Here is a 20,571-nt window from a genome sequence, read left to right on the forward strand (position 1 = left end):
GTCGACACGGAGTCTGACTCCAGTGTCGACGAGGTTGAGATATATACACAATCCACTAGGAACATCCATTACATGATCTCGGCAATGAAAAATGTGTTGCGCATTTCTGACATGAACCCAAGTACCACATAAAAGGGGTTTTATTTTTGGGGAGAAAAAGCAGCCAGTGTTTTGTTCCCCCATCAGATGAGTGAATGAAGTGTGTAAAGAAGCGTGGGTTCCCCCGATAGGAAACTGGTAATTTCTAAAAAGTTACTGATGGCGTACCCTTTCCCGCCAGAGGATAGGTCACGTTGGGAGATATCCCCTAGGGTGGATAAGGCGCTCACACATTTGTCAAAAAAGGTGGCACTGCCGTCTTAGGATACGGCCACCTTGAAGGAGCCTGCTGATAAAAAGCAGGAGGCTATCCTGAAGTCTGTATATACACACTCAGGTTCTATACTGAGACCAGCAAATTGCCTCAGCATAAATAGTGCTGCTGCAGCGTGGTCTGATACCCTGTCAGATAATAATACCCTAGACAGGGATAATATTTTGCTAACATAGAGCATATTAAAGACGTCGTCTTATATATGAAGGATGCACAGAGGGATATTTGCCGGCTGTCATCCAGAATTAATGCAATGTCCATTCTGCCAGGAGGGTATTAGAAACCCGGCAGTGGACAGGTGATGCTGCCTTTAAAAGGCACATGGAGATTCTGCCTTATAAGGGTGAGGAATTGTTTGGGGATGGTCTCTGGGACCTCGTATCCACAGCAACAGCTGGGAAGAATTTTTTTTACCTCAGGTTTCCTCACAGCCTAAGAAAGCACCGTATTTTCAGGTACAGTCCTTTCGGCTTCAGAAAAGCAAGCGGGTCAAAGTCGCTTCCTTTCTGCACAGAGACAAGGGAAGAAGGAAAAAGCTGCACCAGTTCCCAGGATCAAAAATCTTCCCCCGCTTCCTCTGAGTCCACCGCATGACGCTGGGGCTCCACAGGTGGAGACAGGTGCGGTGGGGGCGCGTCTCGGGAACTTCAGGGACCAGTGGGCTTGCCCACAGGTGGATCCCTAGGTTCTGCAAGTAGTATCACAGGGATACAGGCTGGAGTTCGAGGCGACTCCCCCTCGCCGTTACCTCACATCAGCCTTGCCTGCTGCCCTCGGAGAAAGGTAGTACTGGCGGCAATTCACAAGCTGTACTTCCAGCAGGTGAAATCAAGGTACCCCTCCTTCAACAAGGCCGGGGTTACTATTCCAAAATGCGGTGGTACCGAAACCAGACGGTTCGGTGAGACCCATTCTAAAATTGAAATCCTTGAACACTTATATACGAAGGTTCAAGTTCAAAATGGAATCGCTCAGGGCGATTATGGCAAGCCTGGAGAATTTCATGGTATCACTGGACATCAAGGATGCTTACCTGCATGTCCCTATTTACCCTCTTCACCAGGAGTACCTCAAAATTGTGGTACAGGATTGTCATTACCAATTCCAGACGTTGCCGTTGGTCTGTCCCCGGCACCGAGGTATTTACCAAAGTAATGGCCGAAATAATTATCCCGTACTTGGTCGATCTCCTTGTAAAGGCAAGGTCCAGGGAGCAGTTGTTCGTCGGAGTAGCACTATCTCGGGAAGTGCTACAACAGCACGGCTGGATTCTGAATATTCCAAAGTCGCAGCTGGTTCCTACGACGCGTCTACTGTTCCTGGGTATGGTTCTGGACACAGAACAAGAAAAAAGGGTTTCTCCCGGAGGAGAAGTCCAAGGAGTTGTCGTCTCTAGACAGAGACCTCCTAATACAAATACAGGTGTCGGTGCATCAATGCACGCGAGCCCTGGGAGGAAAGATGGTAGCTTCTTACGAAGAAATTCCATTCGCCAGGTCCCATGCATGGATCTTCCAGTGGGATCTGTTGGACAAGTGGTCCGGGTCGCATCTTCAGATGCATCGGCGGATAACCCTGTCTCCAAGGGCCAGGGTGTCGCTGTTGTGGTGGCTGCAGAGTGCTCATCTTCTAGGGGGCCGCAGATTCGGCATACAGGACTGGGTCCTGGTGACCACGGATGCCAGCCTTCGAGGCTGGGGGGCAGTCACACAGGGAAGAAACTTCCAAGGCTATGGAAAAGTCAGGAGACTTCCCTACACATAAATATTCTGGAACTAAGGGCCATTTACAATGCCCTAAGTCAGGCTAGACCCTGCTTCAACACCGGCCGGTGCTGATCCAGTCAGACAACATCACGGCGGTCGCTCATGTAAACCGACAGGGCGGCACAAGAAGCGGGATGGCGATGGCAGAAGCCACAAGGATTCTCCGATGGGCGGAAAATCATGTGTTAGCACTGTCAGCAGTGTTCATTCCCGGAGTGGACAACTGAGAAGCAGACTTTCTCAGAAGACACGACCTCCACCCGGGAGAGTGGGGACTTCATCCAGAAGTCTTCCAAATGATTGTACACCGTTGGGAAAGGCCACAGGTGGACATGATGGCGTCCCGCCTCAACAAAAAGCTACAAAGATATTGCGCCAGGTCAAGGGACCCTCAGGCGATAGCTGTGGATGCTCTGGTAACACTGTGGGTGTACCAGTCGGTGTATGTGTTCCCTTCTCTGCCTCTATTACCCAGGGTAATGAGAATAATAAGAAGGAGAGGAGTAAGAACTATACTCATTGTTCCGGGTTGGCCAAGAAGAGCTTGGTACCCAGAACTCCAAGAAATTATCTCAGAGGACCCATGGCCTCTGCCGCTCAGACAGGACCTGCTGCAGCAGGGGGCCTGTCTGTTCCAAGACGTACCGCGGCTGCATTTGACGGCATGGCGGTTGAACGCCGGATCCTGAAGGAAAGGGGCATTCCGGAGGAAGTTATCCCTACGCTATTTAAAGCTAGAAAAGAAGTGAACGCAAACCATTATCACCGCATATGGCTGGAAATATGTTGCGTGCTGTGAGGCCAGGAAGGCCCCAAAAGGAGGAATTTCAGCTAGGTCGATTTCTGCACTTCCTACAGTCAGAGGTGACTATGGGCCTAAAATTGGGTTCCATTAAGGTCCAGATTTCGGCTCTATCTTTTTTCTTCCAAAATAGAACTGGCTTCACTGCCTGAAGTTCAGACTTTTGTTAAGGGAGTGCTGCATAGTCAGCCCCCGTTTGTGCCTCAAGTGGCACCGTGGGATCTCAACGTGGTGTTGGATTTCCTGAAGTCGCATTGGGTTGAGCCACTTAAATCCGTGGAGCTACAATACCTCACGTGGCGTCGGCCAGGCGTGTATCAGAATTGGCGGCTTTGTCATACAAAAGCCCTTATCTGTATTTTATATGGATAATGCGGAATTGAGGACTTGTTCCCAATTCCTTCCTAAGGTGGTATCAGTTTTTCATGTGAACCAACCTATTGTGGTGCCTGCGGCTACTTGGGACTTGGAGGATTCCAAGTTACTGGACGTAGTCAGGGCCCTGAAAAGTATATGTTTCCAGGACGGCTGGAGTCAGGAAAACTGACTCGCTATTTATCCTGTATGCACCCAACAAGCTGGGTGCTCCTGCTTCTAAGCAGACTATTGCTCGCTGAATCTGTAGCACGATTCAACTTGCACATTCTGCGGCTGGACTGCCGCACCCTAAATCTGTAAAAGCCCATTCCACGAGGAAAGTGGGCTCTTCTTGGGCGGCTGCCCGAGGGGTCTCGGCTTTACAACTTTGCCGAGCTGTTACTTGGTCGGGTTCAAACATTTTTGCAAGAGTCTACAAGTTTGATACCCTGGCTGAGGAGGACCTTGAGTTCTCTCATTCGGGGCTGCAGAGTCATCCGCACTCTCCCGCCCGTTTGGGAGCTTTGGTATAATCCCCATGGTCCTTACGGAGTCCCAGCATCCACTTAGGACGTCAGAGAAAATAAGATTTTACTCACCGGTAAATCTATTTCTCGTAGTCCGTAGTGGATGCTGGGCGCCCATCCCAAGTGCGGATTGTCTGCAATACTTGTTTATAGTTATTGCCTAACTAAAGGGTTATTGTTGAGAGGCTCAGTTATATTTCATACTGTTAACTGGGTATAGTATCACGTGTGATTGGTGTGGCTGGTATGAGTCTTACCCTGGATTCAAAATCTTCCTTATTGTGTCAGCTCTTCCGGGCATAGTATCCTAACTGAGGTCTGGAGGAGGGTCATAGTGGGAGGAGCCAGTGCACACCAGGTAGTCCTAAAGCTTTCTTTAGTTGTGCCCAGTCTCCTGCGGAGCCGCTATTCCCCATGGTCCTTACGGAGTCCCAGCATCCACTACGGACTACGAGAAATAGATTTACCGGTGAGTAAAATCTAATTTCTTTTTCATCCACTAGTGGTCACTGGAGTACTCTTGGGATATGGACGGCTTCCACCGGAAGAAGGCACTGAATCAATTAATTTTGAAACTACTCCTCCCCTCCACATCCTCGAGCACCTCAGTGTTTTTCCTGTGCTCGACACAGTTAGAAGGCTGGTGGAGTTTGTCCACAAGTATTGGAATTTTTTCTATGTTTTTTCTCTCAATGATTGCCACATCCATTCCCCCCTTCCGATAGGCGTGGGTCAGGGATAGTGGAAGCTGCTATAGAGCAGCTGTGGGTGTCGGACCTCTCTGTAAAGAGCTCCCTCACACCACGTGCAGGCTGCCTGCAAGAAGCTGGACGGAGCTTGAACAAGAAGCCCCGTCATAGCCCTCACTACTGTCCAGGTATGTTGGGTAGGGGCGGTCAGCTTACGCTGCCGCCCCGCTGTGTGTGAAACTGTATTGGGGAGAGCCTGAGTTTCACATTATCCAGAGACGCGTGCATAGGCCGCTTCACGGCTCTATACTATGCGCTGTCCGGCTCCCGCTAGCCGCCGCTCCAGCGCCGCATCTAAGACATTCCCCGCTGCCCGTAGCCGCGTGTGCATAGGCCGCTCCACGGCTCTATGCTGTGCGCTCTCTGCTCCCGCTGACCGCCGCTCCCAGCGCCGCAGCAGCTGATGAGTTCCCCGCTGTCCCTGGCTACACAGGTATAGGCCGCTCCACGGCTCTATGCTGTGCGCTTTCTGCTCCCGCTGACCGCCGCTCCCAACGCCGCAGCAGCTGATGAGTTCCCCGCTGTCCCTGGCTACACAGGCATAGGCCGCTCCACGGCTCTATGCTGTGTGTTCCACGGTGCCTCCGACCCCGGTGCTGTACACGGGGCTCGTGGGGGTGGGGGAGACACATTAGCAGTATTAAGCTTTGACAGAACATGATTGCAGTTAGTGAAGTTATTCTGCATTTTATGTTGTATTATACTGGAAACTTGGTATTTAACCATACTTCATGTTTCTCCTGTCTGTTCCAGGGTTCCTATATTACATCTCTACTTAAGACACAGGGGTGTTAGGGGAATTTGGGGATCAGATTTTTCTAATAGCTGGCGTGCACTGCACTTGCCTGATATATACAAAGAACCTTAGTGCTATTACTGAGTCGTACAAACTGTCTGTGTGTAGTTTGTATTGTCTGTCTGCATAATGAGTAAGACACCAGCAAAGTCTAAGAAGCAATTTTCTTGTCATGTCTGTAAAAGTGTGTTGCCTGATGGATCTACCACATGTACAGTATGTTTTGTAAATACAGCTACAAATACGATTTCCACTCCAGTTTTAAAGCCAGGTTCGTCTCCGGACCCTCCATGGGCTATGCTTGCAAATGTCTTGGTTGGTTTGCAATCAGAATTGGCCGCCTCTCGTGAAGAGCGGGAGGCGGCAAGATCTGAGTTTAAGATGAGACCGCTAGAGTTACCAGAGGAGTCTCAATCTGGTCAAAAGTCCAAGTCCACCTTGGGTGGAAAGGATAAGTTTCTTTTCTCTTATAATTTGCCAGTTTCTGCAATGCTAGACCTCACTGCAGATGAGTGTAAGGAGGGCGAAATAAACCAGCAGTCAGATAGTGACGATTTTGACAGCCCAGGCATTGATAATCTCATCAGAGCGGTGCGTCAGTCGCTGGAGTTTACGGAAACTGAGGAGCCTCTGACAAATGATGAAGTAGTCTTTACTAAACGACAGAGATCTCCGATGTGTTTTCCTGTTTCGGAATCTCTTAATAAAATGTTACTGGAAACACGGAAGAATCCAGATAAACTGTTTTCTATACCTCGCAGATTTAAGTCGAGTTACCCGTTTCCAGAGTACATGACAGCTACATGGGAGAATCCGCCATTGGTGGATTCGTCCGTATCTAAACTTACAAGGAAGTTAACCATACCAGTACCTACTGCTACTACGCTTAAAGACCCTGCAGACCGTAAAATAGAAACTATGCTAAAGTCTATGTATACAGCAGCAGGAGTGCTGCTGAGACCTGGGTTGGTTGGCATTTGGGTTACTAAAGCATTAATGGTATGGATAAAGGAGCTCAAGTCGGCTCTACAGGATGATCATCTTATACTTCTCGCGGATCAAATCTGGGAAGCTGCTGAATATCTATGTACAGCTTCTACTGACGTCTGTCAGCTTACTTCTCGCCTTTCTTCATCGCTAGTGACCGCACGACGAGCACTTTGGCTACGTTCTTGGCAAGCGGAGGCGGAGGTTAAAAAAGGTATAGAGGCATTACCTTACGGTGGCGAGAAGCTTTTCGGTCCTGAATTGGACAGATGGATTTCTGAGGCTACGGGAGGAAAGTCTGTGTTTCTACCATCGCCTACAACGGTACCTAAACGTAAATTTTCTGGTCTGGCGTTCAAATCCTTTAGAACTCAGTCCTTTCGTGGGCGGGGCACAGGAGCGGCCACGCTTGGTAGAAGAGGTCGGGGACGTGGTGCCCAACAATCCAACGCACGTCGTCAAGACGCTAAGATCACTAACAAGCCAGTGGCATGACGGGCTCCCAGCCCATCTCGGATCTCCAATTGTGGGAGCACGCCTTCAGAGCTTTCAGGGGGCGTGGCTTCAGACGTCCACAGATGGGTGGATCCGCAATTTAGTGTTAAAGGGTTACAAAATAGAGTTCGATTGTCTTCCGTCAAGGAGGTTTTTCAAGACAGGACTGCCTGTGTCGGATGACAAGAAGGCGGTTCTGCAGGTTGCCATTCAGTCTCTGCTGAATGCTGCAGTTGTGATTCCGGTCCCTGTGCAAGAACAGGGGCAGGGTTATTATTCCAGTCTGTTTGTGGTACCAAAGCCGGATGGCTCAGTCAGGCCAATATTGAACTTAAAGGGTCTCAATCAATACGTCACTTACTACAGATTCAAGATGGAATCTCTCCGGTCAGTAATTGCAGGTTTAGAGCCACAGGAATTCATGATTGCGCTGGATCTCAAAGATGCGTACTTACACATTCCGATTTGGCCACCTCATCAGAGGTTCTTGAGGTTTGCAATAAGGTGAGACCATTACCAGTTTCAGGCTCTGCCGTTTGGCCTCTCATCAGCGCCTCGAGTATTCACCAAGGTGATGATAGCTCATCTCAGATCCCTAGGAGTAATAATTGTTCCGTATTTTGACTATTTGCTCATCAAGGCTCCGTCTCAACAGATGCTCCTCCAACATGCGTTGCTAACGTACAATGTACTAGTTCAGCATGGTTGGATAGTCAATTTCAAGAAATCGCATCTAATTCCGTCTCAACGACTTCAATTCCTAGGGATGATTCTCGATACAGTAAATCAAAGAATTTACCTACCACAACAGAAAGTACAGGTCATTCGTCGTCTGGTGCAATTAGTGCTCAAGCCACGCACAGTCTCGGTACATTTGTGCATTCGCCTTTTAGGCACAATGGTGGCGGCTTTCGAAGCGCTTCAGTTCGGAAGATTTCACTCACGTCCTTTTCAACTGGAGGTGCTAGCACAGTGGTCGGGCTCGCATCTGCAGATTCACCACAGGGTGAGGTTGTCGCCACAGGTCAGGGTGTCTCTTCTCTGGTGGCTAAAGATACACAATCTATCTGCAGGGAGACGGTTCGGCGTCTGGAATTGGATAATTCTTTCGACAGACGCGAGTCTCAGAGGTTGGGGAGCTGTAGTTCAGAGTTATCGGCTCCAGGGCCTCTGGGCAGATCACGAAAGATTGCTATCTATAAATGTCCTGGAACTCCGGGCAATTTACAATGCGCTACGACAAGCAGTGCACATGTTTCGGTTTCAGACTGTTCAGGTGCAGTCAGACAATGCGACGGCGGTCGCATACATAAACAAACAAGGAGGAACGAGAAGCCGCATGGCAATGCGGGAAGTAGCTCGGATCCTCAGGTGGGCCGAATATCACCAGGTGATATTGTCGGCAGTGTTCATTTCGGGAGTGGACAACTGGGAGGCAGATTTTCTCAGTCGTCGGGATTTTCATCCAGGAGAGTGGGCATTAAATCCAGAAGTGTTTCATATGTTGGTCCAGAGGTGGGGTTACCCTCAGGTGGATCTGATGGCATCTCGCCACAATCACCAAGTGTCACAGTATGTGTCCAGAACGAGAGATCCAAAGGCAGTGGCGGTGGATGCTCTCACAGCCGCGTGGCCGTACAGCCTCGTGTATCTGTTTCCGCTGCTCCCGCTGTTGCTAAAACGGATCAAGAGAGGGTCCGTCACAGTCATACTAATATCGCCTCATTGGCCTCGGAGAACTTGGTTCTCGGATCTCCGCGGACTACTCGCAGACGATCCTTGGCCGCTCCCACTACGTCCGGACCTGTTACAACAGGGGCCGTTCCTTTACCCCGATTTAGCGCGGCTGCGTTTGACGGGGTGGCTGTTGAAAAGGCCATCTTAAGAAGAGAAGGCATTCCTGAATCGGCTATACCAACCATGGTACGAGCTAGGAAGCCGGTTACGGCAGCTCATTATTACAGAATCTGGCGTTCTTATATAGGTTGGTGTGAAGCTCGGAAGTTTCCGACATCATCTTTCAAGTTATCCCGTCTTTTGTTATTTCTACAGATGGGGTTAGATGGAGGACTACGTCTATCCACACTAAAGGTGCAGGTATCTGCATTGTCAATTTACTTTCAAAGGAAATTGGCTTTGTTGCCGTCGGTACATACGTTTCTGCAGGGTGTACTCAGAGTACAGCCTCCATTCATTCCACCTACAGCGCCATGGGACTTGAATCTGGTTTTAGATTTCTTACAGTCCTTTAACTTTGAACCCTTACAACAAGTGGATATTAAATTTCTCACTTGGAAAACGATTTTTCTTTTAGCCTTAGCTTCGGCAAGGCGTGTTTCAGATTTGGGTGCCTTGTCGTGCAAGTCACCGTATTTAGTTTTTCATGATGACAGAGCGGAACTTCGGACGAATCCCGCTTTCCTACCAAAGGTAGTGTCGTCTTTTCACATCAATCAACCAATAGTAGTTCCGGTATTAATAGGAAATTCTGGAACTTTGGATGTGGTACGCGCATTACACGTTTATGTATCCCGAACGTCTACAGTTCGTAAGACTGATACGTTGTTTGTTCTCTATGATGCGGCCAAGATGGGTTGGCCAGCCTCTAAGCAGACCTTATCCAGATGGATTAAACCGACCATACGTCAGGCTTACCTTCATGCTAGGTTACAGCCGCCTACGTCAGTAACGGCTCATTCCACACGGGCTGTGGGAACATCATGGGCAGCGAGTCGTGGAGCTTCTACAACACAGCTTTGCCGTGCGGCTACTTGGTCTTCAGTGCACACGTTTGTGCGCTTTTACAAGTTTGATACGTTTGCGGCACCAGCATCTAGCTTTGGCCGCCTGGTGTTACAGGTGCCAAACGGCTCTCCCGCCCACGGGGGAAACTTTGGTACATCCCAAGAGTACTCCAGTGACCCCTAGTGGATGAAAAAGAAAATAGGATTTTGGTACTTACCAGGTAAATCCTTTTCTTTGAATCCATAGGGGGCACTGGACGCCCACCCAGAGCAGTTTACCTGGTTTGGAGTAAGTTCAGTAGATCTTATGGTAACACACTCTCACCGACTGGTTCAAATTTAACAAGTGCTAATCGGTTATGGTGTCAACTGTTTAGTTGTCAGTTACGTTTTGTGTCAACTTTATTGTTGTCCGTTATGTTATACAGGTTGAGTATCCCATATCCAAATATTCCGAAATACGGAATATTCCGAATTACGGACTTTTTTGTGTGAGAGTGAGATAGTGAAACCTTTGTTTTTTGATGGCTCAATGTACACAAACTATGTTTAATACACACAATTATTAAAAGCATTGTATTAAATGACCTTCAGGCTGTGTGTATAAGGTGTATATGGAACATAAATGAATTGTGTGAATGTACACACACTTTGTTTAATGCACAAAGTTATAAAAAATACTAGCTACAATTACCTTCAGGCTGTGTGTATAAGGTGTATATGTAACATAAATGCATTCTGTGCTTAGATTTAGGACCCATCACCATGATATCTCATTATGGTATGCAATTATTCCAAAATACGGAAAAATCCCATATCCAAAATACCTCTGGTCCCAAGCATTTTGGATAAGGGATACTCAACCTGTATGTAATTCTCCTTTTGTCAATCTCTCTATCGATCCTGTTCGGCTCAGTAAAAAACACTGAGGTGCTCGAGGATATGGAGGGGAGGAGTAGTTTCAAAATTAATTTATTCAGTGCCTTCTTCCGGTGGAAGCCGTCCATATCACAAGAGTACTCCAGAGCCCCCTATGGATTCAAAGAAAAGGATTTACCTGGTAAGTACCAAAATCCTATTTTTTTGCCCTTCGCTCTCCCCCGAGCCTTTTTTTTATGAGAATCCGAATTCAGGATTACATGATGATAAATGTGGAATCCATAAAATTTCTATGATCTATGGTGTTTATGTGAGAGATTACACATACAGCCTATCTCATTGTTGCTCCCCTCATTTGTAATTTTGGATACCCTAAACTATGGGTCTTCAACCTGTGGCCCTCCAGCTGTTGTGCTACTACACATCCCAGCATGCCTTCAATTTTAGCATGCCTCTGCAGCTGGAGGGCCGCAGCAGAGATCACAAGGCCCTAACAATCAGGAAAGTTGAAGTAAGAGGAATGTGTTGCAAAGGTCCCCAGAAGGTGCGTGGAGATTAAACACCACTGCAACAAAGTTGGATTAACAGCCAGACATGTTAGGTGCAGCTTGCCGAAGGTGACGTGGTAACATCAGACACCGCTCCGAGTGATTTCAATCTATGATCTCAGCACTGCTGGCGTGCAAGTGACTCCGGAGACGCGCAGAGACTAGAACGGAGCTCGGAGTCACGTGACCGTAAATCCCGACAACCAGGAAGGAGATTCAGCACCAGGAGCCGGAGGACGCATGGTGAAGCTGAGTGGAGACGGACGCCGGGATACGATCACAGGAGACGCAGGTAACAGCTTTGTAAAGGGGGGAGTACACGGCGGACAGTCCCGTTTCAGGTCTCTAAGCCGGTGTCACTTTCCTCCTCAGAGACAGGACTGCGTCCCTTCGATCGGGCTGGTGGACGGCGTCTGTATTAACAGGTGCTTTTCACTATTCCAGACGGAGGTCAGACAGCGGCCAGTCCGGAGCTATTTATTACCGATCCCTCTGAGATTCCCCCCGTTTACCCACCGGGGGTACCCCTTTCACCTAAACGCTGCTGGAATAAAGAATCCCATAAAGGACACTTGCTTAGCATCATTGCTTGCAATACACTTATCTACAGTATAACAGAGGAACGTTAATTCGCTTTGGAGGACTTATTAAACCAGAACTGTGTGGAGGAATACAATTACAGACAATTTCTCAAACATTAAGTGCGTTAATAAGGAGGTGGGACGCCACGCTCCTTTTCCAGCACAACACTTGGACGATAGACATGATTTCACAGTATTTTGTGTATACACGCATATACAATTTTTTTCAAACCTTCTGGTTTTTTGTAACTTTTGTTAGCATTGTTTATCATCTTTGCTATATTTCCTTATTATTTTTCTTCATCTTTTTTCTTTTCTCATTTTTCCTTATTACTAGAAAACAGCACTTGTGTTTGCATTACTATTTATGTAGCTTACCCTGATTATTTAATAAAACAGGTATATTACCAAACATTGCCAATTCATATACTTTCCAGCCGCAGTTGCAAAACCTTTTTCTTGTCCTGTAAAGTTGTTTCTGCGGTTTCTTTTTACTGTACTCATCGCCTCGGTCACATTGACCCTGGGTACACGGCAGACAAGTCAACAGCAGATGCAGATATACCTGTAATACTAAGGGCATTGAGCTATTTGATGCACCTATTCTATCCTTCACTGTGCTTTGCATAAGGAGGAAAAGTAGCCGTTATGCACAATTATTCTAAGTCTATTCTGCACTTTGTTATACTTAATGCTGTTTTGTACTGTGAGCGACAATTTTCTTGTGTGGCTATATATGACGACTCAATAAGTGCTGCAAGCCTGTGTAATTGTCTGATTACTAACCTGCTCCATCTATAAAATTCACAGTTGTGTGGCTGGATACTCTCCTTTGTAACTGCAGATATCCATCACCCAAACAGTGAAGCTTTTCTCACTTGTACTATAGTAACAATTTACCTTGGAGAATATCTACAGAATTTACACTATATAGAACAACAAATGCAAACAAAATACAGATCCTATGTTGAGTGCGCACTTTTTGAGCAGCTTAGTACCGTATCAAGGTGACTCAGAGGTAACTCCCTAAAATACCTTCACCCCAATAAATTGGACAAAACGTGAAAAAAGACAATATGGCACCGATACATACAACCTAGCGCATCAGCTGAGGATCAGAGACCCACTGTAGTCAGTAGTCCTCCCATCGTCATTTCCGCTCAGAACAAACCCCTCTTGTCCTATGGCGGCGGTTGATCTTGCTGTGTAAATGATTGCCACTTAAAACAAACCTGCAAAACCTTACCAAATTTCTCACTTTCTGAAACTCTCACTCTTACGTTTGGCCCTGTGTCTGTCCTAGTATCAATAGCACTTAAAATTTATGAATTACTTTGTGTTGATATATTTGACACACAATTTGGTATTTAACCTGCAAAGGTTTTTTACATCCTTATAAACTGTGTGGGGGGGGGGGGGGGGGGGGGGTTTAAAGGTTTTTATCGAGATCACAGTAGTAACAGAGGGTGGGAAAAACCCACATAGGCATAACAGGATTTCAGCAATAATAAAGTACCAGGCATTATGAAATATATCATAAAAAGGAGCAAAACAAAGTTCATTGTCTGTCTATACCCAGTCAGAGTAAACAGTGCTCATAATAAAAAATAACGGTAAAAAAAAAGAAGATCCACAAAGAAAAATGTAAAAATACAAAAAGAAGGGAAGGAGAGGGAAACTAACCTGAGAAAATATTAATAGACCTAATATGACCATGAAGCGAGTTAATGTAATCCGCTACTATAACCTGAGTAGAAAAGCGTCTTTAAATAGGAGCCAAGGTCCACAGATAAATCTGAACTCTCTATAATTAGAAGATCCAGATAATGTAAGATTGTCCATGGCCATATATATAGTGTGAACCATTTGGCTATGGATGGGGGAGTTTGAGATCTCAAGGGGACCAGAATCATAGCCTTAGCCGCACTATTAGGATGCTTCAAAAGTGACTTTTTATAGGAAGACACAGGACAGTCAGTCAAGAATAGTGGTTCCGAACTAACGTTCTGACCCAAAATATCTTTAGCTAAAGAAATCATTAAGTTCCAGAAGGAGCGAAGTGCAGCACATTCCCACCAGATATGAAAGGAACCAGCAGCCGAGTCACATCTCCAGCCCCCTTATAAACTAAGTGGAAAATACCAATCTCTATTATAACTGGATGTTTGCAGGAATTATTTATGTTAATTTAGTTTAAGTGATACAAATAAGTTATATTTCTCTTACGTCCTAGAGGATGCTGGGGACTCCGTAAGGACCATGGGGATAGACGGGCTCCGCAGGAGACATGGGCACTTTAAGAAAGACTTTAGGATTTGGGTGTGCACTGGCTCCTCCCTCTATGCCCCTCCTCCAGACCGCAGTTGATTACTGTGCCCAGAGGAGACTGGGTGCTTTTCAGAGGCTCTGCTGAGCTTCTGACATAAAGTATTTTGTTAGGTTTTTTATTTTCAGGGAGCCTGCTGGCAACAGACACCCTGCATCGTGGGACTGAGGGGAGAGAAGCAGACCTACTTCTGTGAGTTGATAGGCTCTGCTTCTTAGGCTACTGGACACCATTAGCTCCAGAGGGATCGGTACGCAGGTCTCATCCTCGCCTTCCGTCCCGGAGCCGCGCCGCCGTCGTCCTCACAGAGCCTGAAGGTAGAAGCCACGTGAGTATGAGAAGTTAGAAGACACAGAGGCGGCAGAAGACTTCACTGTTCTTCACTGAGGTAACGCACAGCACTGCAGCTGTGCGCCATTGCTCCCATTCACCTCACATACTCTGTCACTGTAAGGGTGCAGGGGGGGTGGGGGGCGCCCTGGGCAGCAAATAAACCTCTCCTGGCAAAAGATGGGTATATACAGCCGGCCACTGTATATACCTACGAGCCCCCGTCAAAGTTTTTTATTTTAGAGCGGGATAGAAGCCCGCCGCCGTGGAGGCGGGGCTTCTCCCTCAGCACTCGCCAGCGCCATTTTTTCTCCACAGCACCGCTGAGAGGAAGCTCCCGGACTCTCCCTTGCTTAGATTACGGTGACAAGAGGGTTTTAAAGTAGAGGGGGGGGGGGGGGCACATAATTGGCGAATTGAGTATAAAAGCGCTATCTGGGTAAACATAAATATTGTGTTTTTGTCCTGGGTTATTATAGCGCTGGGTGTGTGCTGGCATACTCTCTCTGTCTCTCCTAAGGGCCTTGTGAGGGAACTGCCCTCAGATAAGAGGGTTCCCTGAGTGTGTGGTGTGTCGGTACGTGTGTCGACATGTCTGAGGTAGAAGGCTTTTCGAGGGAGGAGGAGGAGCAAATGAATGTGGTGTCGCAGTCGACGGCGCCGACACCTGACTGGATGGATATGTGGAATGTTTTAAGTGCCAATGTAAATATATTGCACAAAATATTGGATAAAGCTGAAGCTAGGGAACAGTCAGGGAGTCAACCCATGCCTGTACCTATGTCGCAGGGCGCCTATGTCCCAAAAGCGCCCACTATCCCAAATAGTTGACACGGATACCAACACGGATTCTGACTCCAGTGTCGAATATGATGATGCAAAATAACAGCCAAAGGTGGCTAAATGTATTCGATATATGATTATTGCAATCAAAGATGTTTTGCATATCACAGAGGAACCCCCTGTCCCTGACACGCGGGTACACATGTATAAGGGAAAGAAAACTGAGATAAATTCCCCCCCCTCAATGAGCTGAACGAGTTATGTGAAAAAGCTGGGAATCTCCAAACAAGAAACTGCAGGTTCCCAAAAGGATTCTTATGGCGTATCCTTTCCCGCCAACGGACAGGATACGGTGGGAATCATCCCCTAGGGTGGTCAAAGCTTAGACACGCTTATCCAAAAAGGTAGCCCTGCCTTCCCAAGATACGGCTACCCTCAGGGATCCTGCTGATCGCAAGCAGGAGGTTACCCTGAAGTCCATTTATACACATTCAGGTACCTTGCTCAGACCGGCTGTTGCGTCGGCATGGGTGTGTAGTGCTGTAGCAACATGGACAGATACCTTATCAGCGGAAATTGATACCCTGGATAAGGATACCATCCTGTTGACCCTAGGACATATAAAAGTTGCTGTCTTATATATGAGAGATGCACAAAGAGACATTGGTCTATTGGGTTCGAGAATCAACGCTATGTCGATCTCGGCTAGAAGAGTCCTTTGGACCCGACAATGGACAGGTGATGCCGACTCAAAAAGGCATATGGAGGTTTTACCTTACAAGGGTGAGGAATTGTTTGGGGAAGGTCTCTCGGACCTGGTCTCCACTGCTACGGCAGGCAAATCTAATTTTTTACCTTATATTCCCTCACAACCTAAAAAGCACCGCATTATCAAATGCAGATAGAAACAAAAAAGGCCGTGGATCTTCCTTTCTTGCCAGAGGTAAGGGCAGAGGGAAAAAGCTGCACAACACAGCTAGTTCCCAGGAACAGAAGTCCTCCCCGGCCTCTGCAAAATCCACCGCATGACGCTGGGGCTCCACTAAGGGAGTCCGCCCCAGTGGGGGCACGTCTTCGAATTTTCAGCCACATCTGGGCCCACTCACAGGTGGATCCCTGGGCGATAGAAATTGTTTCCCTAGGTTACAAACTGGAATTCGAAGAGGTGCCTCCTCGCCGGTTTTTCAAATCGGCTCTGCCAACGTCTCCTCAAGAACGGGAGATAGTGTTAAATGCAATCGACAAATTATATCTTCAACAGGTGGTGGTCAAGGTTCCCCCGCTTCAACAGGGCAGGGGATATTACTCAACCCTGTTTGTGGTCCCAAAACCGGACGGTTCGGTCAGACCCATTTTAAATTTAAAATCCCTGAACCTATACTTGAAAAGGTTCAAATTCAAGATGGAATCGCTCAGGGCGGTCATCGCCAGCCTGGAAGGGGGAGATTTTATGGTATCTCTGGACATAAAGGATGCATACCTCCATGTTCCCATATATCCACCTCATCAGGCGTACCTGAGATTTGCGGTACATGATTGTCATTACCAATTTCAGACGTTGCCGTTTTGGCTTTCCACGGCCCTGAGAATTTTCACCAAGGTAATGGCGGAAATGATGGTGCTCCAGCGCAAGCAAGGTGTCACAATTATCCCGTACTTGGACGATCTCCTCATAAAAGCGAGATCAAGAGAACAATTACTGAACAGCGTGTCACTTTCACTGAAGGTGTTACAGCAACACAGCTGGATTCTCAATATCCCGATGTCGCAGCTGGTTCCTACGACTCGTCTACCCTTCTTGGGCATGATTCTGGATACGGAACAGAAAAGGGTGTATCTGCCGATAGAAAAGGCTCAAGAACTCGTGACTTTGGTCAGGAACCTATTGAAACCAAAACAGGTGTCGGTGCATCTGCACGCGAGTCCTGGGAAAGATGGTGGCATCTTACGAGGCCATTCCATTCGGCAGGTTCCATGCACGGACCTTCCAATGGGACCTTCTGGACAAATGGTCCGGGTCGCATCTACAAATGCATCGGTTGATCACCCTGTCCCCCAGGGCCAGGGTGTCTCTCCTGTGGTGGCTGCAGAGTGCTCACTTTCTAGAGGGCCGCAGATTCGGCGTTCAGGACTGTGTCCTGGTGACCACGGACGCGAGCCTCCGAGGTTGGGGTGCAGTCACACAAGGAAGGAACTTCCAAGGTCTTTCGTCAAGTCAGGAGACTTGTCTTCACATCAACGTCCTGGAGCTAAGGGCCATATTCAATGCCCTTCGTCAAGCGGAGACTTTGCTTTGCGACTTACTAGTTCTGATCCAGTCAGACAACATCACCGCAGTAGCTCATGTAAACCGCCAGGTCGGCACAAAGAGCAGAGTGGCAATGGCGGAAGCCACAAAGATTCTACGCTGGGTGGAAAACCATGTAAGCGCCCTATCAGCAGTGTTCATTCCGGGAGTGGACAACTGGGAAGCAAACTTCCTCAGCAGGCACGACCTGCATCCGGGAGAGTGGGGACTTCATCAGGAAGTCTTCACACAGATTGCAAGCCAGTGGGGCCTGCCCCAGATAGACATGATGGCGTCCCGCCTAAACAAAAAAACTGCAAAGGTATTGCCCCAGGTCAAGAGGCCCTCAGGCGGTAGCGGTGGATGCATTAGTGACACCGTGGGTGTTCCACTCAGTATATGTTTTTCCTCCTCTACCTCTCATCCCAAAGGTGTTGAGAATAATAAGAAAAGGAGGAGTTAGGACAATTCTCATTGTTCCAGATTGGCCACGAAGGGCCTGGTACCCGGAATTGCAGGAGATGCTCACAGAAGATCCGTGGACTTTTCCTCTAAGACAGGACCTGTTGCAACAGGGGCCCTATCTGTTCCAAGACTTACCGCGGCTGCGTTTGACGGCATGGTGGTTGAACGCCGGATCCTAGCGGAAAAGGGCATTCCGGATAAGGTCATTCCAACTCTGATAAAGGCTAAGAAGGATGTGACAGCTCAACATTATCACCGTATATGGCGTAAATATGTTGCTTGGTGTGAGGCCAGGAATGCTCCTACGGAAGAATTCCATCTGGGCCGTTTCCTTCACTTTCTACAAACTGGAGTGATTTTGGGCCTAAAATTAGGCTCCATTAAGGTTCAGATTTCAGCATTATCCATTTTCTTTAAAAAAGAATTGGCTTCACTTCCAGAAATACAAACTTTTGTAAAGGGAGTGCTTCATATTCAGCCTCCTTTTGTACCTCCGGTGGCTCCTTGGGACCTTAACGTGGTTTTGAGTTTCTTTAAGTCGCACTGGTTTGAACCACTTCAGACAGTAGAGTTAAAATATCTCACTTAGAAGGTGGTCATGTTGTTGGCCTTCGCTTCGGCTAGGCGAGTGTCAGAATTGGCGGCTTTGCCTCACAAAAGCCCCTATCTAGTTTTCCATATGGATAGGGCGGAATTGCGGACCCGTCCTCAATTCTTGCCTAAGGTGGAGTCATCCTTTCATATGAACCAACCAATTGTGGTGCCGGTGGCTACACGAGACTTGGAGGATTCCGAGTATCTGGATGTAGTCAGGGCTTTGAAAATTTACGTGGCCAGGACGGCCAAAGTCAAAAAAACTGAAGCGCTGTTTATCCTGTATGCAGCCAACAAGGTTGGCACTCCTGCTTCAAAGCAGACTATTGCTCGCTGGATCTGTACCACGATTCAGCAGGCGTATACGGCGGCTAGATTGCCATTACCTAAATCAGTCAAGGCCCATTCCACTAGGAAAGTGGGCTCTTCTTGGGCGGCTGCCCGAGGGGTCTCGGCACTACAGCTGTGCCGAGCGGCTACTTGGTCAGGGACAAACACGTTTGCAAAATTCTACAAATTTGATACCCTGGCTGATGAGGACCTCCTGTTTGCTCAATCGGTACTGCAGAGTCATCCGCACTCTCCCGCCCGTTTGGGAGCTTTGGTATAATCCCCATGGGCCTTACGGAGTCCCCAGCATCCTCTACGACGTAAGAGAAAATAAGATTTTAAACCTACCGGTAAATCTTTTTCTCGTAGTCCGTAGAGGATGCTGGGCGCCCGTCCCAAGTGTGGACTACTTCTGCAAGACTTGTATATAGTTTTGCTTACATAAGGGTTATGTTATGGTTGCTTTCAGTTTCCGACTGAAGCTATGTTGAATTTCATACTGTTAACTGGTTAGTTTATCACAAGTTATACGGTGTGATTGCTGTGGGCTGGTATGAATCTTGCCCTTGGTTTAACAAAAATCCTTTCCTCGTACTGTCCGTCTCCTCTGGGCACAGTTTCTCTAACTGAGGTCTGGAGGAGGGGCATAGAGGGAGGAACCAGTGCACACCCAAATCCTAAAGTCTTTCTTAAAGTGCCCATGTCTCCTGCGGAGCCCGTCTATCCCCATGGTCCTTACAGAGTCCCCAGCATCCTCTACGGACTACGAGAAAAAGATTTACCGGTAGGTTTAAAATCTTATTTTTAATTGTATTAATCAAGAGTGCCCCACAAAAAGAGAGGCAAAAAGGCATTTGTGAATGCTGTTGTATAGATTCTCATGGTTTTTCTTTTTCTCATTTTAGAGCAGACTACTTTTACGTCGACTACAGAAGAAAGTTTCAAACCTAGAAGCTGAGGACTCTGAGTACTGAGGTGTCTTCCCGCAATAATATCTATTCTTGAAATTTGTAAAAAAAATAACAAAACCCTTTTCTCCCTCCTGTAGTGAATATAAAACCAAATAATCAGACGGGGACAAATATCTTGAGGCCTGTGGTGGTGGAATTATTTCAGGAGTAGAGGAGAGAATTGAACCACAGTTTCTATTGGCAATTGTTTGTTGTGTGTAACTGGTAAATGCCATATGTGAGATTGGGGCAGATGTATTAAGCCTGGAGAAGTGATAAAGTGACGGTGATAACGCACCAACCAATCAACTTCTTACTGCCATTTTTCAAACCCAACCTGTAACTTGACAGTTAAGAGCTGATTGGCTGGTGCAGTATCACCTTCCACTTTATCACTTCTCCAGGCTTAATATATCTGCCCCATTGTAACTGGGTATTATCTGATATCAATGCTTGCATTTTGTTTTTTTTAAATCTAAGTTTATACAATTTAAGACAAGTTCTCAGACACAAATTTTGTATGTTTTGTATTGCTTAACAATTTTATAATTCTATTGCTTCATTTTTTTATTATTATGGCGGCAGTTATTTTATTTATGGACCACTTTTGTACTAAATAAAATGTTTTTCAAATAAGATATCAATGGTATTTATTCATAAACAGTTCTCTAGTATGTTTGGGTTTGACAAATAAACGTCCCAATTATTTCTGGAACATCTGTATTTTGCATAAATTTAAAAAATTATGAAATTATGGTTTTAAAGATTAGAGTATCCCCCTAGGTAAATATACTAATGCCCATTAATTAATAATTGAGTATAAACACGTGCAAAGGTAAATTCAGTTTAACCCAATAATTTTAGCGATTATACTCCATGACAGTTCAGTTTCTTTGAAGTAC

At 46.9% G+C, this 20,571-nt stretch overlaps 1 protein-coding gene across 4 annotated transcripts in view; it reads left to right on the top strand.

The window, feature by feature from the left end:
- LOC134910124 (protein Mis18-alpha-like) overlaps nt 1-20,305 on the top strand; it is a 294,627-nt gene extending 274,322 nt beyond the window's left edge. For 3 of the 4 annotated variants that reach the window (XM_063917798.1, XM_063917793.1, XM_063917796.1), the window contains one exon: nt 19,625-20,305. In XM_063917798.1, the coding sequence (XP_063773868.1) occupies nt 19,625-19,677 (53 nt within the window). In that variant the 3' untranslated portion in view covers nt 19,678-20,305. The remainder of the gene's footprint in view (nt 1-19,624) is intronic. The other variant, XM_063917795.1, reaches the window with a different exon arrangement.
- The last annotated feature ends 266 nt before the right edge of the window (nt 20,306-20,571 follow it).

The sequence above is a fragment of the Pseudophryne corroboree genome, chromosome 4, assembly GCF_028390025.1.
Source record: "Pseudophryne corroboree isolate aPseCor3 chromosome 4, aPseCor3.hap2, whole genome shotgun sequence".
Taxonomy (NCBI): domain Eukaryota; kingdom Metazoa; phylum Chordata; class Amphibia; order Anura; family Myobatrachidae; genus Pseudophryne; species Pseudophryne corroboree.